This window comes from Stenella coeruleoalba, assembly GCF_951394435.1.
Source record: "Stenella coeruleoalba genome assembly, chromosome: X".
NCBI lineage: Eukaryota > Metazoa > Chordata > Mammalia > Artiodactyla > Delphinidae > Stenella > Stenella coeruleoalba.
The window spans coordinates 96,685,471-96,706,285 of record NC_137152.1 but is presented as its reverse complement, the minus strand read 5'-3'; the positions used below and the strand labels follow the sequence as shown (position 1 = coordinate 96,706,285).

Below are 20,815 nucleotides of genomic sequence, written 5' to 3'. Positions count from 1 at the left end.
CCCCCAAATACCCACTTCTAGTGTACAGCAGATTGTTGTGGTAGGTATATAGTCTAGAGTAGAATGTAGTGGTGGCTAGATTACCCCATAAGAGGTCATTGTTCTAGCTCTCAGGTGGAAAAAGGAAAGCTAAAAGTTTACAGAGAAGACTGAAACCTCCACCCTCACATTTAGATGTCAGTGAATTTCATCTGAAACCCTTTGTGATATTGTGATGTATAATAAGAAATATATACTTGGTCTTCGTCCTCATTTCTGGCATAGAGCTCCTATAATCCTTGACATTACCTAAGTGATGAGAGCAATAAAGGTGCCTTGATATTCATAACAAACCCCTTTCAACCAAGTCTGAGTTTATGTTAATGCAGCGACTTTTGGAAAGCACCTAAGGATGGGGCCTGGTTGCCAGTAATCTAGTGAGTCAACTGGTTTCCTGAGTTCTGTGAGACACTCTAGCAAATTAATTGAATCCAAGGATGGGGCTGTGGGAACCTCTAATTTATACTTCAGAAGCACAGCTGACAACCTGGACTTGACATCGGCATTTGAAGTGGGGGGATAGTCTTGTGGGACTGAGCCCTTGACCCGTGAAATCTGATGCTGTCTCCGAGTAGAGAGTGTCCGAGTTGAGTGGAATTGTAGGACACTCGGCTGCCGTTGGAGACTTCCTTGGTGTAGGGAAAAAACCCACACACCGGAGTTGGTCCTAGACTCTACCCTTTCTCACTGACTGCTCCAACCCCCAGGCTCAAAGCCCTGGGTTTGAGCAGGCTTGCTATGGGAAGGAAGTGAGCTCACTAAACCTTGAACTCTGCATAAGGAACACTAAATTATAAGAGGTGCCAGAAAGTGCTGGCGAGACGCCTCTGGCTCTACTATTTCAAAAAGCAATCCTCAAAGCATGGAAGCCAGTGATATAAGCCGCCTTAGTTTCATCCATCTTCTGATGGCCAACCAGCGAGAGCCCATTCTCACTCCTGACAGGAAGATAAATTCCTAGGGCCAGGATGTTAAAAAAAATGAATAAAAAGCTTGTAGTGTATCATACCTCCTTCCCACTCAACCTCACCCTGGATTTTTTTTTTAAGAAGCTATCTTTTTTAGAAAGAGCGTAATTATCATATGAAGAAATCAACTTTTGTAAGAGTTAACCATATGAAGTTGCCCTCTGGGTATGTCAAAAAGGTAGGATGTTGGCAATGTCATATGGTTCAATGTAAAGAAAGAAGACTGAAGCTATAGGGGAGATATACAGTATTCCTGAATAAAGATAGAATATTTTACATAAATTATTCCAAGTATATAGGTTGAACATAACTGCAGTCATAATCACAAGGTAGTTCTAAAGTTCATCAGGAAGAACAAGTGACTGAGAATAATCAAGGAAATGTTGAAGAGAAGAGTGGTGAGGGGGTAGATGCCCTGTCAGACACTACAAGGTATTACAAAGCTATAGGAATTGAAATAGTGTGGCACTGGCACGAGGACAGACTGACAAATCTACAGCTCAGAATACACAGCCCCAAGACAGACTCTAGAACATATACAAATATCTAGGATGTGGTAAAAGTCGCAGCACGGAGTAGTGGGGAAAAGAGATTATTCCAAAAATGGTGCTTAAACAATTGGTAAACTATTTTTTTTTAAAGTCAGATGATTACCTCACATCATACCTCAGGTAAATTCTAAATAAAGTGATAAGTGTAAAAATTACAACAAAAATATTTAAAGAACTATATAAGTGAAGAGTCATATGATTGTGGGATGGGGTAGGCCTTTTCCACAGAAGAGCAAAGTCAGAAACCAAAAAATAGTAATATATATATATTTGCATAAAAATTTAAAAATATGTATAATAACAACATAAACAGTATTAGAAGCCAACTGTCAAACTGGGAAAAATGCATGCAGTGTATGACAAAGGGCTAATATCTTTAACGTATAAAGACTTCTTACCAATTAGTAAAAAAAGCTGAATAGCCTAGAAAAATAGGCAATGGACACAGAAAATTTACAAAGAAATACAAAGGACAAATTGATATATGAAAAACATGCAATTTGCTTATAATCAATGAAATTCAAATTAAAGTAATGTGTCAGCATTTTCCAGCTATTATTAGGTTCACAAGGATTTAGAAAGTGATAGTCATTACAGTTGATAGGAGTTGAGATGGACCACCCCACTCACTGCTGGTGCAGGCGTAAACTTACAGCCTTTCTGGGGTGCAAACTTCATTAAGAGCCTTAGAATTATTTTTATCTTGTGGCCTGTATTTTTAGGAATACAGCTAAAGGGTGTCATCACAAATGTGAAAAAATACAAGGGCTTTCACTGTGGTGTTATCGTACTGAAGCATTAGAAACAGCCTGAATATTAAAAAACAGAAATTGTTATTTATGGAACGATGGAGCCAGAGATTGAAGTTGTATTGCCACAAACCAAGGAATGCTTAGGGCTACCAGAAGCTGGAAGAGACAAGGAAGAATCCTCCCCCAGAGCCTTCAAAAGGGGCATGGCCCTGCCAACACCTTGATATTAAACTTCTAGCCTCCGGAACTTTGAGAGAATAAATTTGTTTTTTATTTTTTTAAGTTATGGCACGTCCATATGGTGGAATACATGTGATAATTAGAAAAGATGCTCTTAATACTTGATGGTCTGAGGCACTATCCATTATAAAATAAGTGAAAATAACAGATATTAATTTTTATATATAGTAGGAATCCAGTTTTGTGAAAAATAACTTTCCATATGCATATATTATATACTTATATTTATGCACACACACATATGCGTACACATATGAACATACACAGAAGTAAAACTATTAATCATCATAATGCATAGGTGTTGGGCTTATAGGTAATTATTATTTTCTTTTTTGTATTTTTCTGTATTTCCCAAATTTTCTATAATCTATGTGCATTCCTTTTTTTTTTTTTTTTTTCCGGTACGCGGGCCTCTCACTGCTGTGGCCTCTCCCGTTGCGGAGCACAGGCTCTGGACGCGCAGGCTCAGCGGCCATGGCTCACGGGCCCAGCCGCTCCGCGGCATGTGGGATCTTCCCGGACCGGGGCACGAACCCGCGTCCCCTGCATCGGCAGGCGGACTCTCAACCACTGCGCCACCAGGGAAGCCCTCCTTATTTTTTAATTGTGGTAAAACACACATCATAAAATTGACCATTTTAACCATTTTTAAGCATATGTACATTACTCTTAAAATGAGGGATAATGGCTTTTATAAATAGGCATGCACTAAGCAGGCTTTAAACTTGCATCTACGTTAAACTTACAATAACGTGACAATTTAAAAAATGTGTTTGGACAAAGGACAGGAAAGGAACGCAACCCAGACGGATGAAAAGTTTGATGGATTGGAGCAGCAGAATTGGGTGTAATTGTGATGTGTATTGTTCTGAGGCAGCTTTTCTTTATAGGTTGAGATAAGTACTTGCGGGCTTTTTAGTGCTGAGGTAAGTGAGGCCTGGCCTGGCCTGGCAAAGAAAACCAACCACGTGGGGAAGCCGGGGGCGGGGGGGGGCACTGAGATAGCAGAGGGACAAGTTAGAGACATGGGGAAAAACAAATTCAGTGGGGACTGATCATTTAAAATTGGATTCAACTCCCCCAAATTAATATCCAAGCAGCTCTTCAGGAATACATCGATTGTATAAATCAAGATTTGCCCGGAAGAGGCCAGGGAGGCAGGCAAGCCTGTGGATGTGGAGTCTGAAGGGAGGCTGGTGGAGAGTGAGCAGGGTTCAGGGCAGATGCGAAGCCTTGCTTGATTCTGAGTCCACCGACTCCCACCCCTTCCCTGTGTGGACCTGCCTGTAACCCCCAACCTTACTTGGACTACTCTGATTTTTCTTCGATCAAAATCGGCTGATTCTAGGCTAAGCCAATTTCTCTCTTTGAGACCTCAGATATCAGGCTTTTGTCTCTGTGGTCTGTAGAGAAACTGAGTTTTCCTAGGTAACAATTAGGAAAATGCAGGGCCAATCCCACTAAGACACCGGCCCATTTCAAATGCAGTTACTGCCTCAGCAGGGGAATCAGGGACTACTGGCCCCTTGCTATTGATAATTCCTGGCTTATTTTGGTTCTTTCCATCTGTTTCACTGAAGTATGGACAGGCTATGAAGGCAAGGGTGCCCTGTCCTCGCTGTGGAGGCCGCCTTGATGTAACGGGCAGTGGCAGCTATGAAGAGAGGAAAGAAAAGTGCTTTATACAAGACTAAAAAGCAGAGGATGGGAATGGGGAGGCGGCTTGGGCTCGAGTCCATTGCCCTGAGGTTAGCAGCAGAAATGCCACGGAGTGAGGGTTTGCAGAGTGTTTGTATGAGCAGTCATGAGCTCCTTGGAAACCTGGCATCGCTCAGGCTCCATGTTCTTTGCTGTTGTTACCCACCCACAAACACTGCAAGCCATCCCTCCCGCACACCCACAAAGCCCCCCAAACATAACTCTTCACCTGCATCTTTCTCTTCACCGTGTCGAAGGGAAAGGAGAGTGTCTGGGTCACCGCGGCAGCCAGGCAGACATTGGCGAAGTTCTGGAGGAGAGAGAACCGATCTCGGGGTCCATTCCAGATTTTCTCCAGGTTCATGTAAACTAGAAGGGAGCCGGCAGAGAAAGGGAGAGCACCTGAAAAACAAGGCCAGGGAGAGGCTGTGATGTCTCAGGAAACACTGGCTTGAGAACATAAATGCCTGTGGGGAATCCAGGGAAAGTAAACAGGACCGGCTCTGGGCTTGTTAAACAAGTCACTCCAACCGTAGCAGCAAGCACTTTCTTGGGTGATGATAACGTGCTATATTTTGATACGGGTTGTGTCATTGATCAAAATGCATGCATCAAAAGATTCCCTAAATATTTGTGTACTCTATGTCGATTTTACTTTTAAAAGAGCCATAAACAAATATTGAACTCTAGTTAATGATATGCATGTTGAAGGGTTGAGGGGTGAAGTGTATTGATGTTTGCAACTTACATGGAAATCATCAAAAAATATATGACTGATGAATGGTTAGAGGGACAGATAAAGCAAAACATTAATTGAAGGAGTGGGTACATGGTGGGTACATGGGTGTTTCTCATGTTTAATTTTTAATTAAAATTTAATTAAAATTTAATTAAAAATTTAATAAAAATTAAACATGGCAATGTTTAATTTTTTAAAATTAATTTTAAATTAATTTTTTTAATTAATTAATTATTGGCTGTGTTGGGTCTTTGTTGCTACTTGCGGGCTTTTCCCTAGTTGCGGCGAACGGGGGCTACGCTTCGTTGCGGTGCATGGGCTTCTCATTGCGGTGGCTTCCCTTGTTGTGGAGCACGGGCTCTAGGCACGCAGGCTTCAGTAGTTGTGGCTCGCGGGCTCTAGAGTGCAGGCTCAGTAGCTGTGGCGCACGGGCTTAGTTGCTCCGTGGCATGTGGGATCTACCCGGACCAGGGCTCGAATCCGTGTCCCCTGCATTGGCAGGCGGATTCTCAACCACTCCGCCACCAGGGAAGCCCCTCCAATTCTTTTTTTAAAAATTTATTTTATTGGAGTATAGTTGATTTACAATGTTGTGTGAGTTTCTGCTGTACAGCAAAGTGATTCAGTGATACATATATATTCTTTTTCATATTCATTTCCATTATGGTTTTTTACAGGATATTGAATATAGTTCCCTGTGCTATACAATAGGACCTTGTTGTTTATCCAGGCTGTTTCCAATTCTCTTAACTTTTCTGGGTGTTTGAATTTAAAAAAATAGAGTGTTGGGGAAAAAATTCACTCCCACGAAAAAAAAGTTAGTGGGCGGTACTTAATCAAGTTTTGGAGACTAGGGGGGACCTGATCTCTAGTTGAGAAGGAGACATTCTGTGAAACCTGAAGAGTGAGGTAGTAGGAGATGTGGCCATATCAGGGCTCAGTGTGTACCCTGCACTGTATGGCAGCCTCACCTTTCTAGGAAAAGATGGTGAGCAAGTAGTGCAGTAGTTGGCACCTTGAAACTTACAGAAACTTTGGGAGCAATCTGAAGTTTACGCAGGGACTAAATTTCTCCCTCAAAATGAGATTTAAAAGAGGGGCTAACACTAGTGGGGTTGCTCATCTTTAGAAAAATGTAATATTTATTTAATAAACACATTAAAAATGACGCACCAACCCTACATTTTCCTTCATTCAGAAAACATCTGTGGAGCTTATGCTATGTGATGGGCCCTATGCCAGGTGCCAGGAATATACAGAGGTGTAAGTAGGCTAATTCCTGGAGATGCTCACCATCTAGTGGGAGAGACAGACAGATGACATATGCCATAGTAAGGGGGCTATACAAAGTGCTTTAGGTACACAAGGATCAGAGGGATTAATTTTGCCTGGGGGAATCAAGAAGGACTTCACAGAAGAGAGAACTTTTCAACTGGGTGTTGAGGAATGAGTAGGAGTTCATCAGACACTGGGAGAGCAGGCAGAGGGAACAGCATGTACAAAGAGAGTGGCGTTTCCAAGAAATGCAAGTATTTCTAGATGGCCAAAGCAGGAGTGCAGGTAGAACGTGACAGGAGATGAGGTAGGAGGGGCTGGCAGGGCCAGGTCTGAAGGATCTAGTATGCCACAAGGAATCTGGGCTTTTCCCTGTAGCTCACAGGAGTCAGTGAAGGCTTTTAAGGAGGGCAGTGGAAAGAGGTTGGTGAAATGATCAACTTGCACTTAGAAAGATCATCACACCCTGGCAGCAGGGCACAGGGCGGACTAGGGCAGCAGAGACCCAAGACTGGGACTAGGTAGGAGCCTCTCATAAGTGTCTGCAGGAAAGATGATGATGAGAGTGTGACCTATGGCAGAGAAGATGGGGATGGAGAAGGGGGCAGACTTGAGAGTTAAAAGAGGTGAAATTGACAACACTTGTGGCTGAAGTGGGAGTGGAGTGAGAGGAGGAGTTGAAGTTGAAGTGCTTCTAGGTTTCTTCTGGCTTGGGCCACTGGATGAAAGAAAGGCGGTCTTGTTCATTAGGGAACACAGGAGGGGGGCAGGTGTGCAACTAACGAGGCCATCAGGTTTACTCTTGACTTCAGTAAGCCAAGGGAGCATCAGGTGAGGGTGTCCAATAGCAGGCATTTGTACTGCCATTGGGAAGTGGTAGTAGTCAGTGGTTAAGAGAGAGGGCTCTGGGGTTATATTGCTAGATTCTTCCACTTTCTATCTGTGACCTTGGGCAAGTCACTTAGCTTCCCCAAGCATCTATTTCATCTGTAAAATGAGGCTTAAATGAGGAACTGTAAGCAAACCATTTAGCATAGTGCCTGGCACATAGTAAACTGCAATAGATGTTAGTCGTTGTTATTATAGAGATGAGATTGGGAGTCATTAGAGTATAATGATGCTTGTTCAAGCCACTAGTTTAGATGAGGCCACCCAGGGAGGGTATGGAGGGTGAGAAGAAAGCTAAGGCAGGAGCTGGGGGATAGTGACACACAGGGGGCTGGCATCGTCAGATGAGCCAGATAAGAAAGAGCTGCAGAGAGGTGGGAAAGACATCTAGGAGACAGTGGGGTCCTAGAAGCCAAGTTTCCAGAATAGAGTGATCGATCTCATCAAATGCTGCAACAAAGGTCAGATAAAAGGCAAAAGTCTACTGGACTGGCAATTGGGGGTCCTGGTGACCTGTAGCCCTGGCAAAGGTTCCAAAGAACACAGAAGCTACAGTTGCTACGCTGGTTGTGTTCATACGTGTACCGATGCACGCAGAGACTCTTTGCTGCAGTCAGATGGGGAGTGTGTGGGACTGTCTTCTTATCAATCTGTGCTGAGCCACATGCACTCTGTCCTACTCCCTCCCTGGGATATAACAGACCAGAGTTAGGAGTGGGGTATATGGCTATGGAATAGAATGAAGCTAATGGACTCTGTGTGGATTGAAGCCATATGACCTTGAACTCGGTTAAATGGATGTAACTGGTTACAAACAAAGGTATACAATACACTCATATATATATATCCCTTGAACTCAGTAAAATGGATTTAACTGGTTACCAACAAAGGTATACAAGTCATTTGCATGTATCAAAGAACACAGTCTTTTCTTGGACAAGGTGAAAAGTTCCATCTTACCTAAAATAGTAAGGGAAACCCCTCGATAAAGGGCCAGGAACCCTTCCTGTTGATAAATAGTAGAAAAAGCATGGAGGATCCCCCTGTAAGATGGTTCCAGCATGTTCTGCACAATTAACCGGGTTTTGATGAGGTCTGTAGGATATGTCACGATGGTGGAAACCATGCCCGCAAGACTCCCAGCCATGATGGACCTCCACTGGGAGATGTGGCCCAGGTCATCCGTGAACAGCACAACAAACCTGGGAGAAAATAGGGAGAAAAGCCCAAGGGAATCAGCCACGGCTTGTGCTAGAGTGCTCGATGCTCCTTACTGCACCATTTCCCTGCATTTGGAAACGCTTTACAAAATGAAAATGACTAATGTATTAGGATTAATGAATAACACATTCAATTCTACACGTTCAATTATGCTCATAGTAATGAATATAATTCTAGTTATATAAAATCAGCTGTTATAGTTTATATAACATCTATAAGGAAGAGATACCTAACCCTCTTATTTCTATCTACCCTAAGTCCTCACTTCATTTCAAGCATTTCCCCCTTTTATCTGCGTAACTGTCAACCCTGGCTTGCCTGTGGGGTGTAAATGAACAGAAATACTTGGTAAATACGGAACTGGAATGTGCTCCTTTGATTCTGTTGCAACGTAAATGAAATTGCTTGAAACGATGACTTTGAGCATCCCTAGTCATTGAGTTTTAAAAAATATACTGGTTTAATAGTTATAAGAGAAGATGTATCACCCCACCAACTGTCAGGGAAATAACAAATAAGAACAATAACACAATACCACTTCTCAACCAGCAGACTGGCAAAGATGAAAAAGTCTGATAATATCAAGTGATGGTGAGAAAGTGTGGAAACAGGAATGCTCACCCACTGCTGTGAGAAGTGTAAATTGGCAGGTCACTTTGTAGTATCTAGTAAAATTGGAAAAATGCCTACTTTCACCCCAGCAATTCCATTTCTAGGTGCATATCCTAGAGAAACTCTTGCACGGGTACATATGAAGACACATACAGCATTGTTTGTAAGTGAAACCGAACCATCTAAATGTCTATCTGTAGGGGAATGGATAAACTGTAGAACAGCGATACAATGATACTTTAGTTTAAATGAATGTGCTTAGAACTATGTATTTACACGGATAAATAGTAAAAGCATAAAGCTGAGTGAAAATAGCAAGTTGTAGAGTGACCTATGGTGTATGATAACCATTTGCAGCCATCTCTGTATATCCACAGGTTTCAGGACCCCCTACGGATACCAAAATCTGCAGGTGCTCAAGTCGCTCATATAAAATGGTATACTATTTGTCCTCTCGTATGCTTTAAATCATCTCTAGATTACTTATAATTCCTAGTACAATGTAAATGCTATGTAAATAGTTGCTGGAGTGTGGCAAATTCAAGATTTGCTGTTTGGAACTTTCTGGAATTTTTCCCCCCAAGTATTTCCAATCTGTGGTTGGTTGAATCCATGGATGCAGAACCCGAAGATACAGAGGGCTGACTACACTTAAATTAAGAACCACATCCACAAAACCATGTATTACACCAATCATGGATAGATATAGATACATATACAAAAGTATAAAATAGACCCCCAGGAAGGTGGAGAGTGGATGGGACTGGGAATCAGAATGAAGGGGATTTCAGCTTTATCTGTAATATTTTACTTCTTGTGTAAAAAAAAGATACTTGAAGTATCTTTTAAACTAATTATCTTTCATGCTGTCAATTCTGCATGGTGGGTATATGAATGTTTGCTAGACTATTCTTTGTGTTTCTCTGCAGTTTCACAATTTAGTAAAGAAATGGCTTTGGGTGGACTTTTCTAAATGCAGAATAGAAAGCCACTCTGTTACAATCCCTCTTTCTGGAAGCAGTGCATCCCCAGGCATGAGGGCCTACCTCGGCAGAAATTGTTCTAAGGGGCCTTTTACATGGTGCACGTTCCCTGGCCAGGAAGCAAAGGAATTTTACTCATTCTTGCTGATGAGGACAAAATTAAAAAAAGGGCTTGGAAACCAGGAAAAATAATATTTTCTGTCAGAGGGTGGGGAGGGGGAGAGGGAGAGGGATAGCAAGTATCTGAATAAAAAGAAAGTGAACAGAGCTAGGCTAAAATAAAGGCATTGTATCTTTTTAAAAATGAGAGCATCCCCAGTTCTTTGGCTTTCCAAGCTCCAGTGAAGCTGTGTATTTCCTGCTTTTTCACTTTGGCAGCAGGCCAGAGTTTATCTCTGATAAACAAGAGGAGCCAGAGTTCAGGTGAAACCACTGAAGGGGTTCTAGGACCGCTCCTTTGCTCCCAAGTAAACACTGGTCGATTAAAAACATCTCCTTCAAGCTGTAGGAAAGTCTGGACTTCATTCTGTCACCCTACCTTAACTGTACCAGCTGAAACAGTCATTTGAGTGAACCAGCAACCTTTTAAAGATGCAGGTAACTAAGCTGGCATTCACCAGTGGGCCTTCCGTCTGCCTCGGTTTCGCTGCCTGCACACTCCCTCGATCCTCCCTCCTCCCTACCCTGGCCAATAAGTGGCAGCGGGAACCTTAGCCAGGGGAGGGGAGACAGGAAGTGGAAATGCTTGGCTGGAGGGGTGGTCTGCAGCAAGCGGGAACCATCTAGAAGAAGCAGGAGTTTGAATGCCAAAAGAAACACCATTCATTCTCATTGCCTCCTCCTTATTCCCCATCCCGCTCGCCACTCCCAGGGCGTTAATGCATCCATTCCCCAGTCACCGAACATCCACACTGCCAGACACTGCGCTAGCATTCAGCATAGATCTTAAGAGAGTTCAACAGCCCTGCCAAAGAGATGACTGATGGGGCAACAAGAGAGGCATTCGGCCCTTGGTTCTCTGAATGACTTGATGAACGAGGACGAGGAGTTCTGTCTTCTATGAGTTTGTTTTATAATGTAGGGTCTTGCTATCAAATATACAAAATTAAAAAGAAACAAAGCAAGTCCTTCCTCTCAGACTTTTACTATACGGAGACAAAGACTACAAATCGTTCCTCTTACAATCAGAGTCAAGGCAGGGCACCCCTGATAGGCCATCGATTACATCATCCTGGTCCCCACATCTTAAGTGCTTGTCTGACTGGGTGGGGCAGCAGTGTTCCCCTTTCTGCTCTTCCTCCCACTCCTACACACTGCACAGCAGCTTGTTCCAGCGAAACTGGATAAGCTGGTGAGCAGCAGTAACCCCTTCCTTTCAGGCACATGGCTATTACACACACCCTGGATGAATGTAGGTAGAACTGCCAACACTTCAACCTAACACAAGTTAGCAGGCAAACACAAGCTCATGAATCGATTACACAATAAGGAAATGGTGTTGGTTATGAGCAATTTCAGAGTTTCAGGGACCCAAACCAATGTTTATACAGCTACACAAAGAGTTGTGGCATAAAGTTGGGTGAGGGTCTACTATATGATACATTTGAAAGCCATCCATCGTGTTAGGTTTTATTTGTTTAGCACAAGGACCTAGCTCCTAATAGCCTCTACTGAGTGGATTCTTTTAACTGTAAATCCAAGTAAGGAGACACTTCAGCATCACAATGTTGGGCCGAGCCCTGCACTAAGGAGCTGGAAGACCTGGTTTCAAGCTCCAGCTCTGCCATTAATTGTGTTTGTGGACAAGTCACTGAACCACTCCATTTTCTGAACATTCTGGAGGTTTATGCTTAGTTCAAACCCATAATCATAGGCTGTACCATTACCCCCAACCAACCGTTTTGCAAATTCCTGGTCAGGAGGGTAGAGATTAATCAGTATAATGACGGCCCCAAGGTCTTGTCTTTATGTAGGAAGGCTGGCACCATGATTAATCAACCACTTTGCTGTCTATCACTGAAATATTTCTTTTGAATTTCCAGAAAGAAACTAATCTTGCAGGAAAAAATTATTAGCAAACCTAGCCTGGGTAACAACTATCTGTTCTTCCTCTCCCACACATCTCCTCTTCTCCACTCCCACTGTCATCAGCCTATTTCAGGTGCCCTCAGCCGCCACATGGACTAGTGCGACGGGTGGTCCTGCCACCCCCCACCCTTCCTCCTCTTTAGCCGTCCTCCACTGCTACCAGGTGACAATTCCTGTTGAATTGCTTTAATCACAGCACTCCCCCATCAAAAATCCCCCACAGCTACCCTTGCATTCCAAGTAAAGGCCAAACTCCTTAATCTGGCCCTCCAAGATCTCATTCCAACCTGCTTTTCTGGCTGTATTTCCCATTACAGCCAGAGACACACCTTATGCTCCAGTCACGCTGCATGCCTTCCCACCTCTGTGCCTTTGCTTGTGGCATTTTCTGCAGTAACTTTCTCCCCATCTTTGATGGAAAACTCCTACTCATTCTCCCAACACCAAACTCCGATGGTTTTTCTCCACTGTGACATCTTCACATCTTCTCCTCCTCCTCCGTCATCAGAGGTGTGAATTGCTATAGCACTTTAACCTTAGCAATCACATGCTATGGACACACTAGTCTTATTCTTTTGCTCTGTAAGCTCTGGGGCACAGGGACCATGCCCCTTTCATCTTGCGTTGTCCCCAGCATCATGCACACCGTGATCACTTAATGAAGGCAGAGAGAAAGGCAGCAGGAAGTAACAGGGCATGGGCATTGGAGTCGGAAGGCCAGGTGGTGGAGCTCAGCTCTGTCACTGATGAGTGGTGTGGCCAATCTGAGCCGAACTGTGCATCTGGAAAGTGGGCATAATACTTCGTGCCCTGTGGACCTTACAGGGCAGGAGGCAGGTGTCGTAAAAATCCAACGATTTACACACACACACACACATACACACAGGAAATGGTAACTAGGTAGAGGTGATGGATACGTTAATTAGCTTGATTGTGGTGATCACTTCACAATGTATACATATATCAAAACATCAAGTTGTACACCTTAAACATACAATTTTTATGTCGATGATATCTCAGTAAAGCTGTTAAAAATCCAATGAGATGAAGTCAGCCCTCCGTATCTGTGGGTTCCACAACTAACTGTGGATTGAAAATATTCAGAAAAAAAAATTCCAGAAAGTTCCAAAAAGCAAAATTTGAATTTGCTGCACATCGGCAACTATTTGCATAGCATTTACATTGTATTTACAGCGATTTATATAGTACTTACCTTGTATTAGGTATTATAAGCAATCTAGAGATGATTTAAAGTGTACAGGACGACTGTATAGGTTACATGCAAATACTACTCCATTTCCTGTAAGAGACTTGAGCATCTGGGGATTTTGGTTGGGGGGCCGTGTCCTGGAACCAATGCCCTTCCGGATACGGAGGGATGACTGTATATATTCTAGATGGTTAGCAGCAAAGCCACAGTACTTAAACCAGCCTTTGAAGTTCTGCTTCCCTCCCCTTGGTACACATTCCAAAGGAGGAGTTCCATACTTTGTGGAGAGCAGAGTGAAGTGGGGAGAAACTGAGTCATTAAAATTCAGAGGAGAACTGTTTACAGACTGCAAGCCAGATGTTGCTGAGGGAAAGGGGGCTGGGGAAGAAAGAGAGCCTTGACAGAAATGCCCCACGATCTCACTACCCTCCCTTCCTAGAGAAAGAGAAGGCAACTCTATTCCCAGGCACAGGTGAGATGTGCACTGGCCTCGAGGACTCAGTGATAAGGAAGATTCCATCGGGCTTGTTTGTCAGCTGTCAGGTGAGACTGCCAGCTCTGGCCTCCCAGAGCCAAAGGCAAAATGCTTTGACTGTTAGCCTCCAAGGCCGACCTACGTGGTCAAGACTGTGGGCTGTGTTTCTCTAATTCTGAGCCAAGGCCAGTCTTCCGAGTTGGCAGTGTGCCCAGCGAACGAGGAACACGGGGAACATCCCCCCAGCTGCAGAACTACCTGAAATTGCATCATTATCGCTTCATTCTTTTAGATTTTGTTTCCAGTTAAAATGGAGGTATCTCTGAGCTCTTGAGGGAGCTTTAAGAGTCATCTGGCATTACCTCTTTAGATGTTTTCCTAAAATGCAGCTGTTTTGGGGGGAGGTGTTCAAAGCCCAAAGAAGGAGTCCAGGGAGCAGCGAGGTTGGAGCTGCTTGCAGTTTGGGGAGGGGAAGCTGCAGCCTCTGTAGGACCCTAAAGTCCAGTTTCTTGGGGGGTGGGGAGCGCCGAACTCCGTGGCCTTTTTATCGCAGTGGATTGGGCCCTGTGCCCCTACCAAGCACGTTCTTCTGGGGGCTCTGACACACTTCCATACACGCATCTTCAAAAGGGTCTCTCTCCCAAGCCAGCCAAAGCAAAATTTCCAAGTTGGCGGATGGTGGGAAGGATTAGGGGCCATCTCTCCGGAGATCTCTTCACTCCTTCCCTCCAAATCTCCTTTGGCCCCCTTCCACCTCCTCGCCCGACCAACCCGGTCAGCCTCTCCGGGCCAGAGCTGCGTCCCCACAAAACTGCACCTGGCGGGGCAGGAATCCCAAGAAAAGGTGAAAAGGAAAAGGTGGGGGCTGCGCTTTGGAGGCCGGAGAGGTTGCCTTCTGGCCCGAGGGGCTCCCACGCGCTCCGGAAGGGGGCTGTGGCGCGCCGCTGGCCGGATCCCGGGCACCCGGGCGGCGTCGGGCCGCGGGACCCCCGGCGGCGGCCTCCCGGGCCCCGGGCCCCGCCCACGCCGCCCGTGCCCGGCTCTTACTTGCGGTAGGCGGCCAGTTGAACGGCGCTGCAGGGGAAGAGGCGCAGGCAGGCCACCGCGTTCCCCTTCCACAGGGCGCGGGGCCCCTCGGCCCGCCAGACGCGAAGCCCCGCGCCCCACGGCCCCCGGGCGCGGCCGCGCACGACGCCGACCTGGGCCAGCACGGTGGCGAGCTCCAGCGGCGCGGTGAGGCTGAGGCTGAGCGTCCCCGCCAACCCCGCGCACAGCAGCCGCTGGCTGCCCGTCAGCCGGCCGTCCCGCCGCCAAGTCGCCATCGCGCGTCCCCGACCCGAGCCCCGGGCGGCCAGCAGATCGCGTGGCTCGGGCCTGGGGCTCCCGGGCTCCGGTGCGGGGGGCGGGCCAGGCTCCGCCCGGCGTAGGGCGGACCCGCGGCCCGGAAGGGAAGCCGGTCCGCGCCCCGGCCGAGCCGGCCTGGGGCCGGGGCGGGGTTGAGGATGCCAGCTCGGGGCTGAGGCCGCGCCGGTTTAATGTCTGCTCTTTGGCCGGTAGGTTTCTGTTTGCAGTTGAGAAGGAGTCACCGCGTTCTCTCAAGACCTAGCCCGCTCCACTTCTTGCGTCCTGAATATTCAGTGCCCCCTCCACCGCCTTTTTTCCTTTCCACGTTCCACCTCGCCCCCTTCCTCCCCTCGCCTCTGTTCTCATCCCTCCAACCTTTTTTTCTGCCCCAGGAAAAAGCCTTACGGATTTCCCAGTGCAGAAGGAAAAAAACCTTCTTTAACATACACACGATATCAGACACTTGAATTAGGCTTTTCATACATTTACTCCTTTAATCCTCAAAACAGCCCTTAGTAGGTGTGTCCTCATTTATTGCTCTCAGTTGGAGAGGCTGTAGGTGTGGTGGTTAGGGCCTGGACTCCAACATGCGTTAGAATCTTGGCTCTGCAGTTTACCAGCTGTGTGACCTTGGGGAAGTCACTCAACCTCTCTGTGCCACAGTTGCTTCATCTATAATTTCTTCCTCTAGGGGTTGTTGTAAGTATTAAATGAAAAATGATGCAGTTAACACTACAGATGTGCTAGCCATGATTAGATGTTATTTTACAGAAGAGGAGACCAAGACAGAGAGATTGACTTGCTCTAGGCACAGCTGCTAGACGCCATCAGGATTCAAATCTAGGTCGATTTTATGCCAACATCCACTACCAGCTACACTAACACGTCCATGGCGACTGTAGAGTGTCTCTCAACCATTTTCAGTGGTTCTGCGAGCTAAGGGGACAACAGAGGCAAAGAAGGGTTAGGAGTGACTTGGCCAGAGTCTAAGAAGGATTTTGATAAGTTAAAAAATTCCAAACTTCTCCCTGTTTTCTCTTCTTAAAAAACCATATCAGTAATAATAGTGAAAAGACAGTCTAGCAGTCCATTAGTAGAAGACATCCCAGGTACACAGTTGCTTTTAGGCTTGTATAGTTACTTTCTACATTTACTAACACACATGATGATAAAGGATCCTTTTCTAAACGGCATTGCAGGGTCTAGATCAAGAGGACTTGTTCTACCTATTTATGAAACAAACAGGCAGAGAATATACTTGTGGTTGCCAAGGGGTATGGGGAGTGGGGGAGGGATGGGTTTGGGAGACTGGGATTGGCAGATGCAAACTATCATATATAGAATGGATAAACAATAAGTTCCTACTGTATAGCACAGGGAACTATATTCAGTATCCTGTGATAAACCATAATGGAAAAGAATATGAAAAAGAATATGTATATGTATAACTGAGTCACTTTGCTGTATAGCAGAAATTAACACAGCATTGTAAACCAACTATACTTCAATAAAATAAAAAAGAAATGGAAAAAGAGGACTTGTTCTAGTTACAGAAGCCTTGCTCTGCTCTCAACCACTGGGGATGCTTATTTTTCTTGTTTTGTGAATTCGCCTGTCTTGCTGTAAGCTAATTTCATGGCTGTGGGAGGTTGGAGAAAGTAGGTTGATGACTCTAAAGACCACTGCACCACCAGGGAAGCCCGACACTGGACTTTAAGAGGGTTCGAATTAGAATGTGGGGACTACAGTAAGGGAACCTTCAGTTACCAGTTCTGTCCTAAAGCACTCTGTTGGACAACAGGACTAGATCCTAAAGGTCCTTCAGGGAACTCTGCCCTGGGAATGGAACAGTTGATGCAATAACCCCATTGTATGGAGATTGGCTCAACTGGGTTGTATTGGTTTTGTTTGGTTTGAAGGCAACTTGTGTAAGCCTTCAATTGCATCCACCTTGGGAACCAGGTATACCCTTTTCTTTAGCACTGCTGTTCTTTTTGTCTTCAGCAGGAATAAGATGTTCAAGTGAGCCAGAGGCAGGAAGAACCAGTTTAGTCTTCACAGCTGTGGGCCAGGAGAGATCGTGAGTTGATGGTATATTTTAACGTCGAAAGTAATTTTTCACAACAGGAACCTTGCACAGTAAAATGAGTAACAGCAAAGTATTTATTTGCTGCCTTCTGTCTTTTCATGATAATGTGCTAACGTAACGAGGTTTGTTCATATTTTACTCAGCCAGAGTCTCATTCATTTGCTAAGCATTGGGAATATTATGTAGATTGATCTTAAACATAAATCAGTCCTTGAGGGTGTCCTATATTTAGATTGTGATTTGTAGACTCAAGCTAATCTCATTGCCTCTTTTTCATACTTGTTGAAAAGTCTGTGAAGGACATAGTAAGTTAAGGATCTCCAACTTTGGAAAAGGCGCACGATGTGAAACTGGACTGCTGTGTTAAAGATAAATTTATGATAACTAAAAAAAAGAAAACAGAAAAACAGGAAAGAGGCAGTAAGTAAAGTAATCTTAGAAGTAGTATTGTAATATGAGGAAAAAGGGTGGCTGGCTGATTCAGGCCAGTAGGCAGCCTCCTGTCATCCTCATCAGGCCTTGGGAGATGCTCACAGTTTTTGATTCTCCAACTCTCACTTTTTGTTTCTCTTCTCACTGAGTTAAATCTTCTGTTAGTACATTACCTTAGTTTAACTTGCTGGTGTTTCTAAGATTATAGTTTATCTTGCTATATTTATGCCAATGTTGGTTGATTCCTGCTCTCTTAATTTGTATTTTATTCTTTAACCTTATGGAATTTTGTAAATTGCAAAAGTAGAATATACCTGTCATACCAAGAAAAACAGTATAGAAGTGTATTAAAGAAAATTAAGTCCCCCTGCGCATCCTCTGAGGTAACGTTAGAGCAACCAACCTTAGAGCTTGGTGTGTGTGTGTGTAGGCGCGCGTGCCTACATCTTTCCTGCAGTCAAATGCTCTTCCACTGAACTATACCCCCTCTGCTGTGTGCATCTTTCCTCGTCTTTTTTCTTAATGCTCAGACAAATATTCATTTGTATGGATTTTCCCCCTCTCTCCCTCCCTTCCTCTCTTCTAAAGAAAAAAGATAATTCCATTGGAAGGATATAAAAAAAACCCTGATAATCAGATTATCTCTAGGGAAGAAAACTGGGAGAGGTAGGAACAGAGGTGGAAGGGAGACTGACTTTTGACTGTGTGCCCTTTTGTACTGTTTGCTTTTTCCCCTCTTTTCTTTTTACCATGGGTATGTATTATCCATTAAAAAAAATCTCTCCGCCATCATCAATTTTGCCTGAAACATCCCCATTAGCTGCAGTGTTTCTGGTGATATTTGCCTTGTCATGAGGGAGGTGTTGGTTTTGAAATGTTGAACAACTCTTGGTGCAGTTCTGAATGAAACAAAATACAATCTGCTTTCTATTTACATGGTAATTGCATTCTTGGGAAATTCTGTGTACATAAACACTGTGAGAAAAATGTTTTGTATTTTAGAGTTAAGCAGAGTTAAGTTTTCAACTCTGATAATTAGAAACAGCTTTTCCACCTACATGGATGCCTGGTGGGATCTTTGAAAGCCATGAAGGATGCAGGACAGTCTGGTGCATTGCAGATATGCAACATCCTTGCCCTGCCCATTAAATGCCAGTAGGGTACCCCAATCACTCTGGCTCCCCTCTCCCCAGTGTCCAAAATGCCCTCTAGGAGACAGTGCCATTCCTTTTGAGAACCACTTTTCTAGCTGCTCTCTCTGGAAATTTCTTTCCTCAGATATTTGCAGAGCTGGTTCCTTGTTATCTCCTGTTAGAGGGCTCGCCTGACCACCCAGTCTACACAGCCCCCATTCACTCTGCCACATCGCCCCATTTCAATTCTCTGTATAGCATTTATCCCTAACTGCTCTTTTTCTTTTCTTGGTTTATTGTCTGTTTCCAGCTACCAGGACGTAAGCTCCATGAGGGAAGGGATGTTGTCTCTTGTTCACAGCTGTGTCCCCTGTGCCTGGAACACTGGCTGGCACATAGTGCTCAGTAAACATTAGTTAGATGAATGAAGGATGGAAGGAAGGAAGGAAGGAAGAAAGAAAGGAAAGAAGGAAGGAAATCTTCTTCAGTTCTACAAGTTGGAAAAGATTAGCAGAACATAATGTCTTCACGAAATTATTTATTTAGGTCATATATGATAAATAGCAAAAGATTAACTGATTCACAAGATTGGTAGATTTATCAATTCCCAGTGAGTAATATAAGCTTTGTCAGAAATTGGATGCTTGCCATTTTAAATTTCCAGCCACATCTGTAATTCTAAAGTGAACTGTGATATTTGACAGAGACTCCTTGTCCCCAGTCATCATTTTCACCATGTCTTGAGCAGCAGTTTTGGCAAGTGTGTCAACAATGACTTCAGCAGCTCTGACCTTTACAGTTAAATATAACACTATAAAGTGTGGCTTCCATAGCTTTTGCATTTCTCTCCCTTGGCACACTGTGTTTAACTTTAAGCAATGCTTGAATCTCCTTCCATTCTGCTTCAAAATGTTTGATGATGTTGAGGCAGGAAGGGTTCATATCAAAATGTGTGAGCCTTTTCCTTCTCTCGTTCTCTCACTCATTTATTCATTCCACAAATGTTTATTGAATACTTACTCTGTATCAGGAACTATGCTGGGGATACATATTTCACATAATGGGATTTAATTTGCTCCCATTACCAGGCTATGGTAATTCAAATTACAATGGCTTTTTATGGTAGTCACCTAATAGTTTTAGTTTCTTTGCAGCTGGTATTTTTAAAGCACTAAGAGATGGTCCAGGTGATGAAATGATACACCTTTAATATCTATCTGAAGACCTAGGGCTAAACTCATCACATTTTTTTTTATTTTGGCCACATGGCATGTGGGGTCTTAGTTCCCTGACCAGGGATCAAACCCGTGCCCCCTGCAGTGGAAGCGTGGAGCCCTAACCACAGGACTTCCAGGGAATTCCCTAAACTCATCACATTTTAATCACCAGCTCCACCTCTACACTTTTTGCCATTTATGTACAGTAAAATTACCTTGTTTCGGTGTAGAGTTAGTTATGAGTTTTAACGCATGTATAGATCTGTGTGACCACCCTCACAATCAGGATACAGAGCTGCTCCATCAGCCCCCAGAATGCTCCTGTGTTGCCTGTCTGTAGTCAAGGCCTCCCCCACCCCCAGCTCTGGCAGCCATTGATCTGTTCTCTGTTCTCATAGTTTTGCCCTTCGAGAATGTCATATAAATGAAAGCATACAGCATGTAACCTTTTGAGACCGGCTTCTTTCACTCAGCACGATGCCTTTGAGATTCACCCACATTGTGTTCATCACTAGTTTCTTCCTTTTTATTGCTGAGTCATATTCCATTGTGTGGATGTACCACAATTTGGTCACCCACTTATCCATTGGTAGACACTTGGGCTGATTCCAGTTTTTGGCTATTATGAATAAAGCTGCTATGAACATTTGTGTACAGGTGCTTGCGTGAAAATATCTCCTTTTATCACATGAAAGGTAACATTCTATAGATATAACTTTGGTACTTTGCTTTTTTCACTGTATACTATATCCTAGGGGTTACTCCAACTCAGTTCATGGGTATTGTTGTCGCTCTTATTTATAACCACATAGTATTCTATTGTATGGATGTACCATAGTTTATTTAGCTGTGCTCCTAGGA

General features: G+C 44.2%; 1 protein-coding gene across 1 annotated transcript in view; it reads right to left on the bottom strand.

Annotated features, from left to right (window-relative positions):
- Nucleotides 1–15,229, bottom strand: part of SLC25A43 (solute carrier family 25 member 43) — a 42,710-nt gene extending 27,481 nt beyond the window's left edge. The window contains exons 1-3 of the mRNA XM_079909772.1: nucleotides 14,787–15,229; nucleotides 8,111–8,352; nucleotides 4,478–4,650 (exon numbers count right to left, since the gene is read on the bottom strand). Of these exons, the coding sequence (XP_079765898.1) occupies nucleotides 4,478–4,650; nucleotides 8,111–8,352; nucleotides 14,787–15,061 (690 nt within the window). The 5' untranslated portion in view covers nucleotides 15,062–15,229. The remainder of the gene's footprint in view (nucleotides 1–4,477; nucleotides 4,651–8,110; nucleotides 8,353–14,786) is intronic.
- Nucleotides 15,230–20,815: the final 5,586 nt, after the last annotated feature.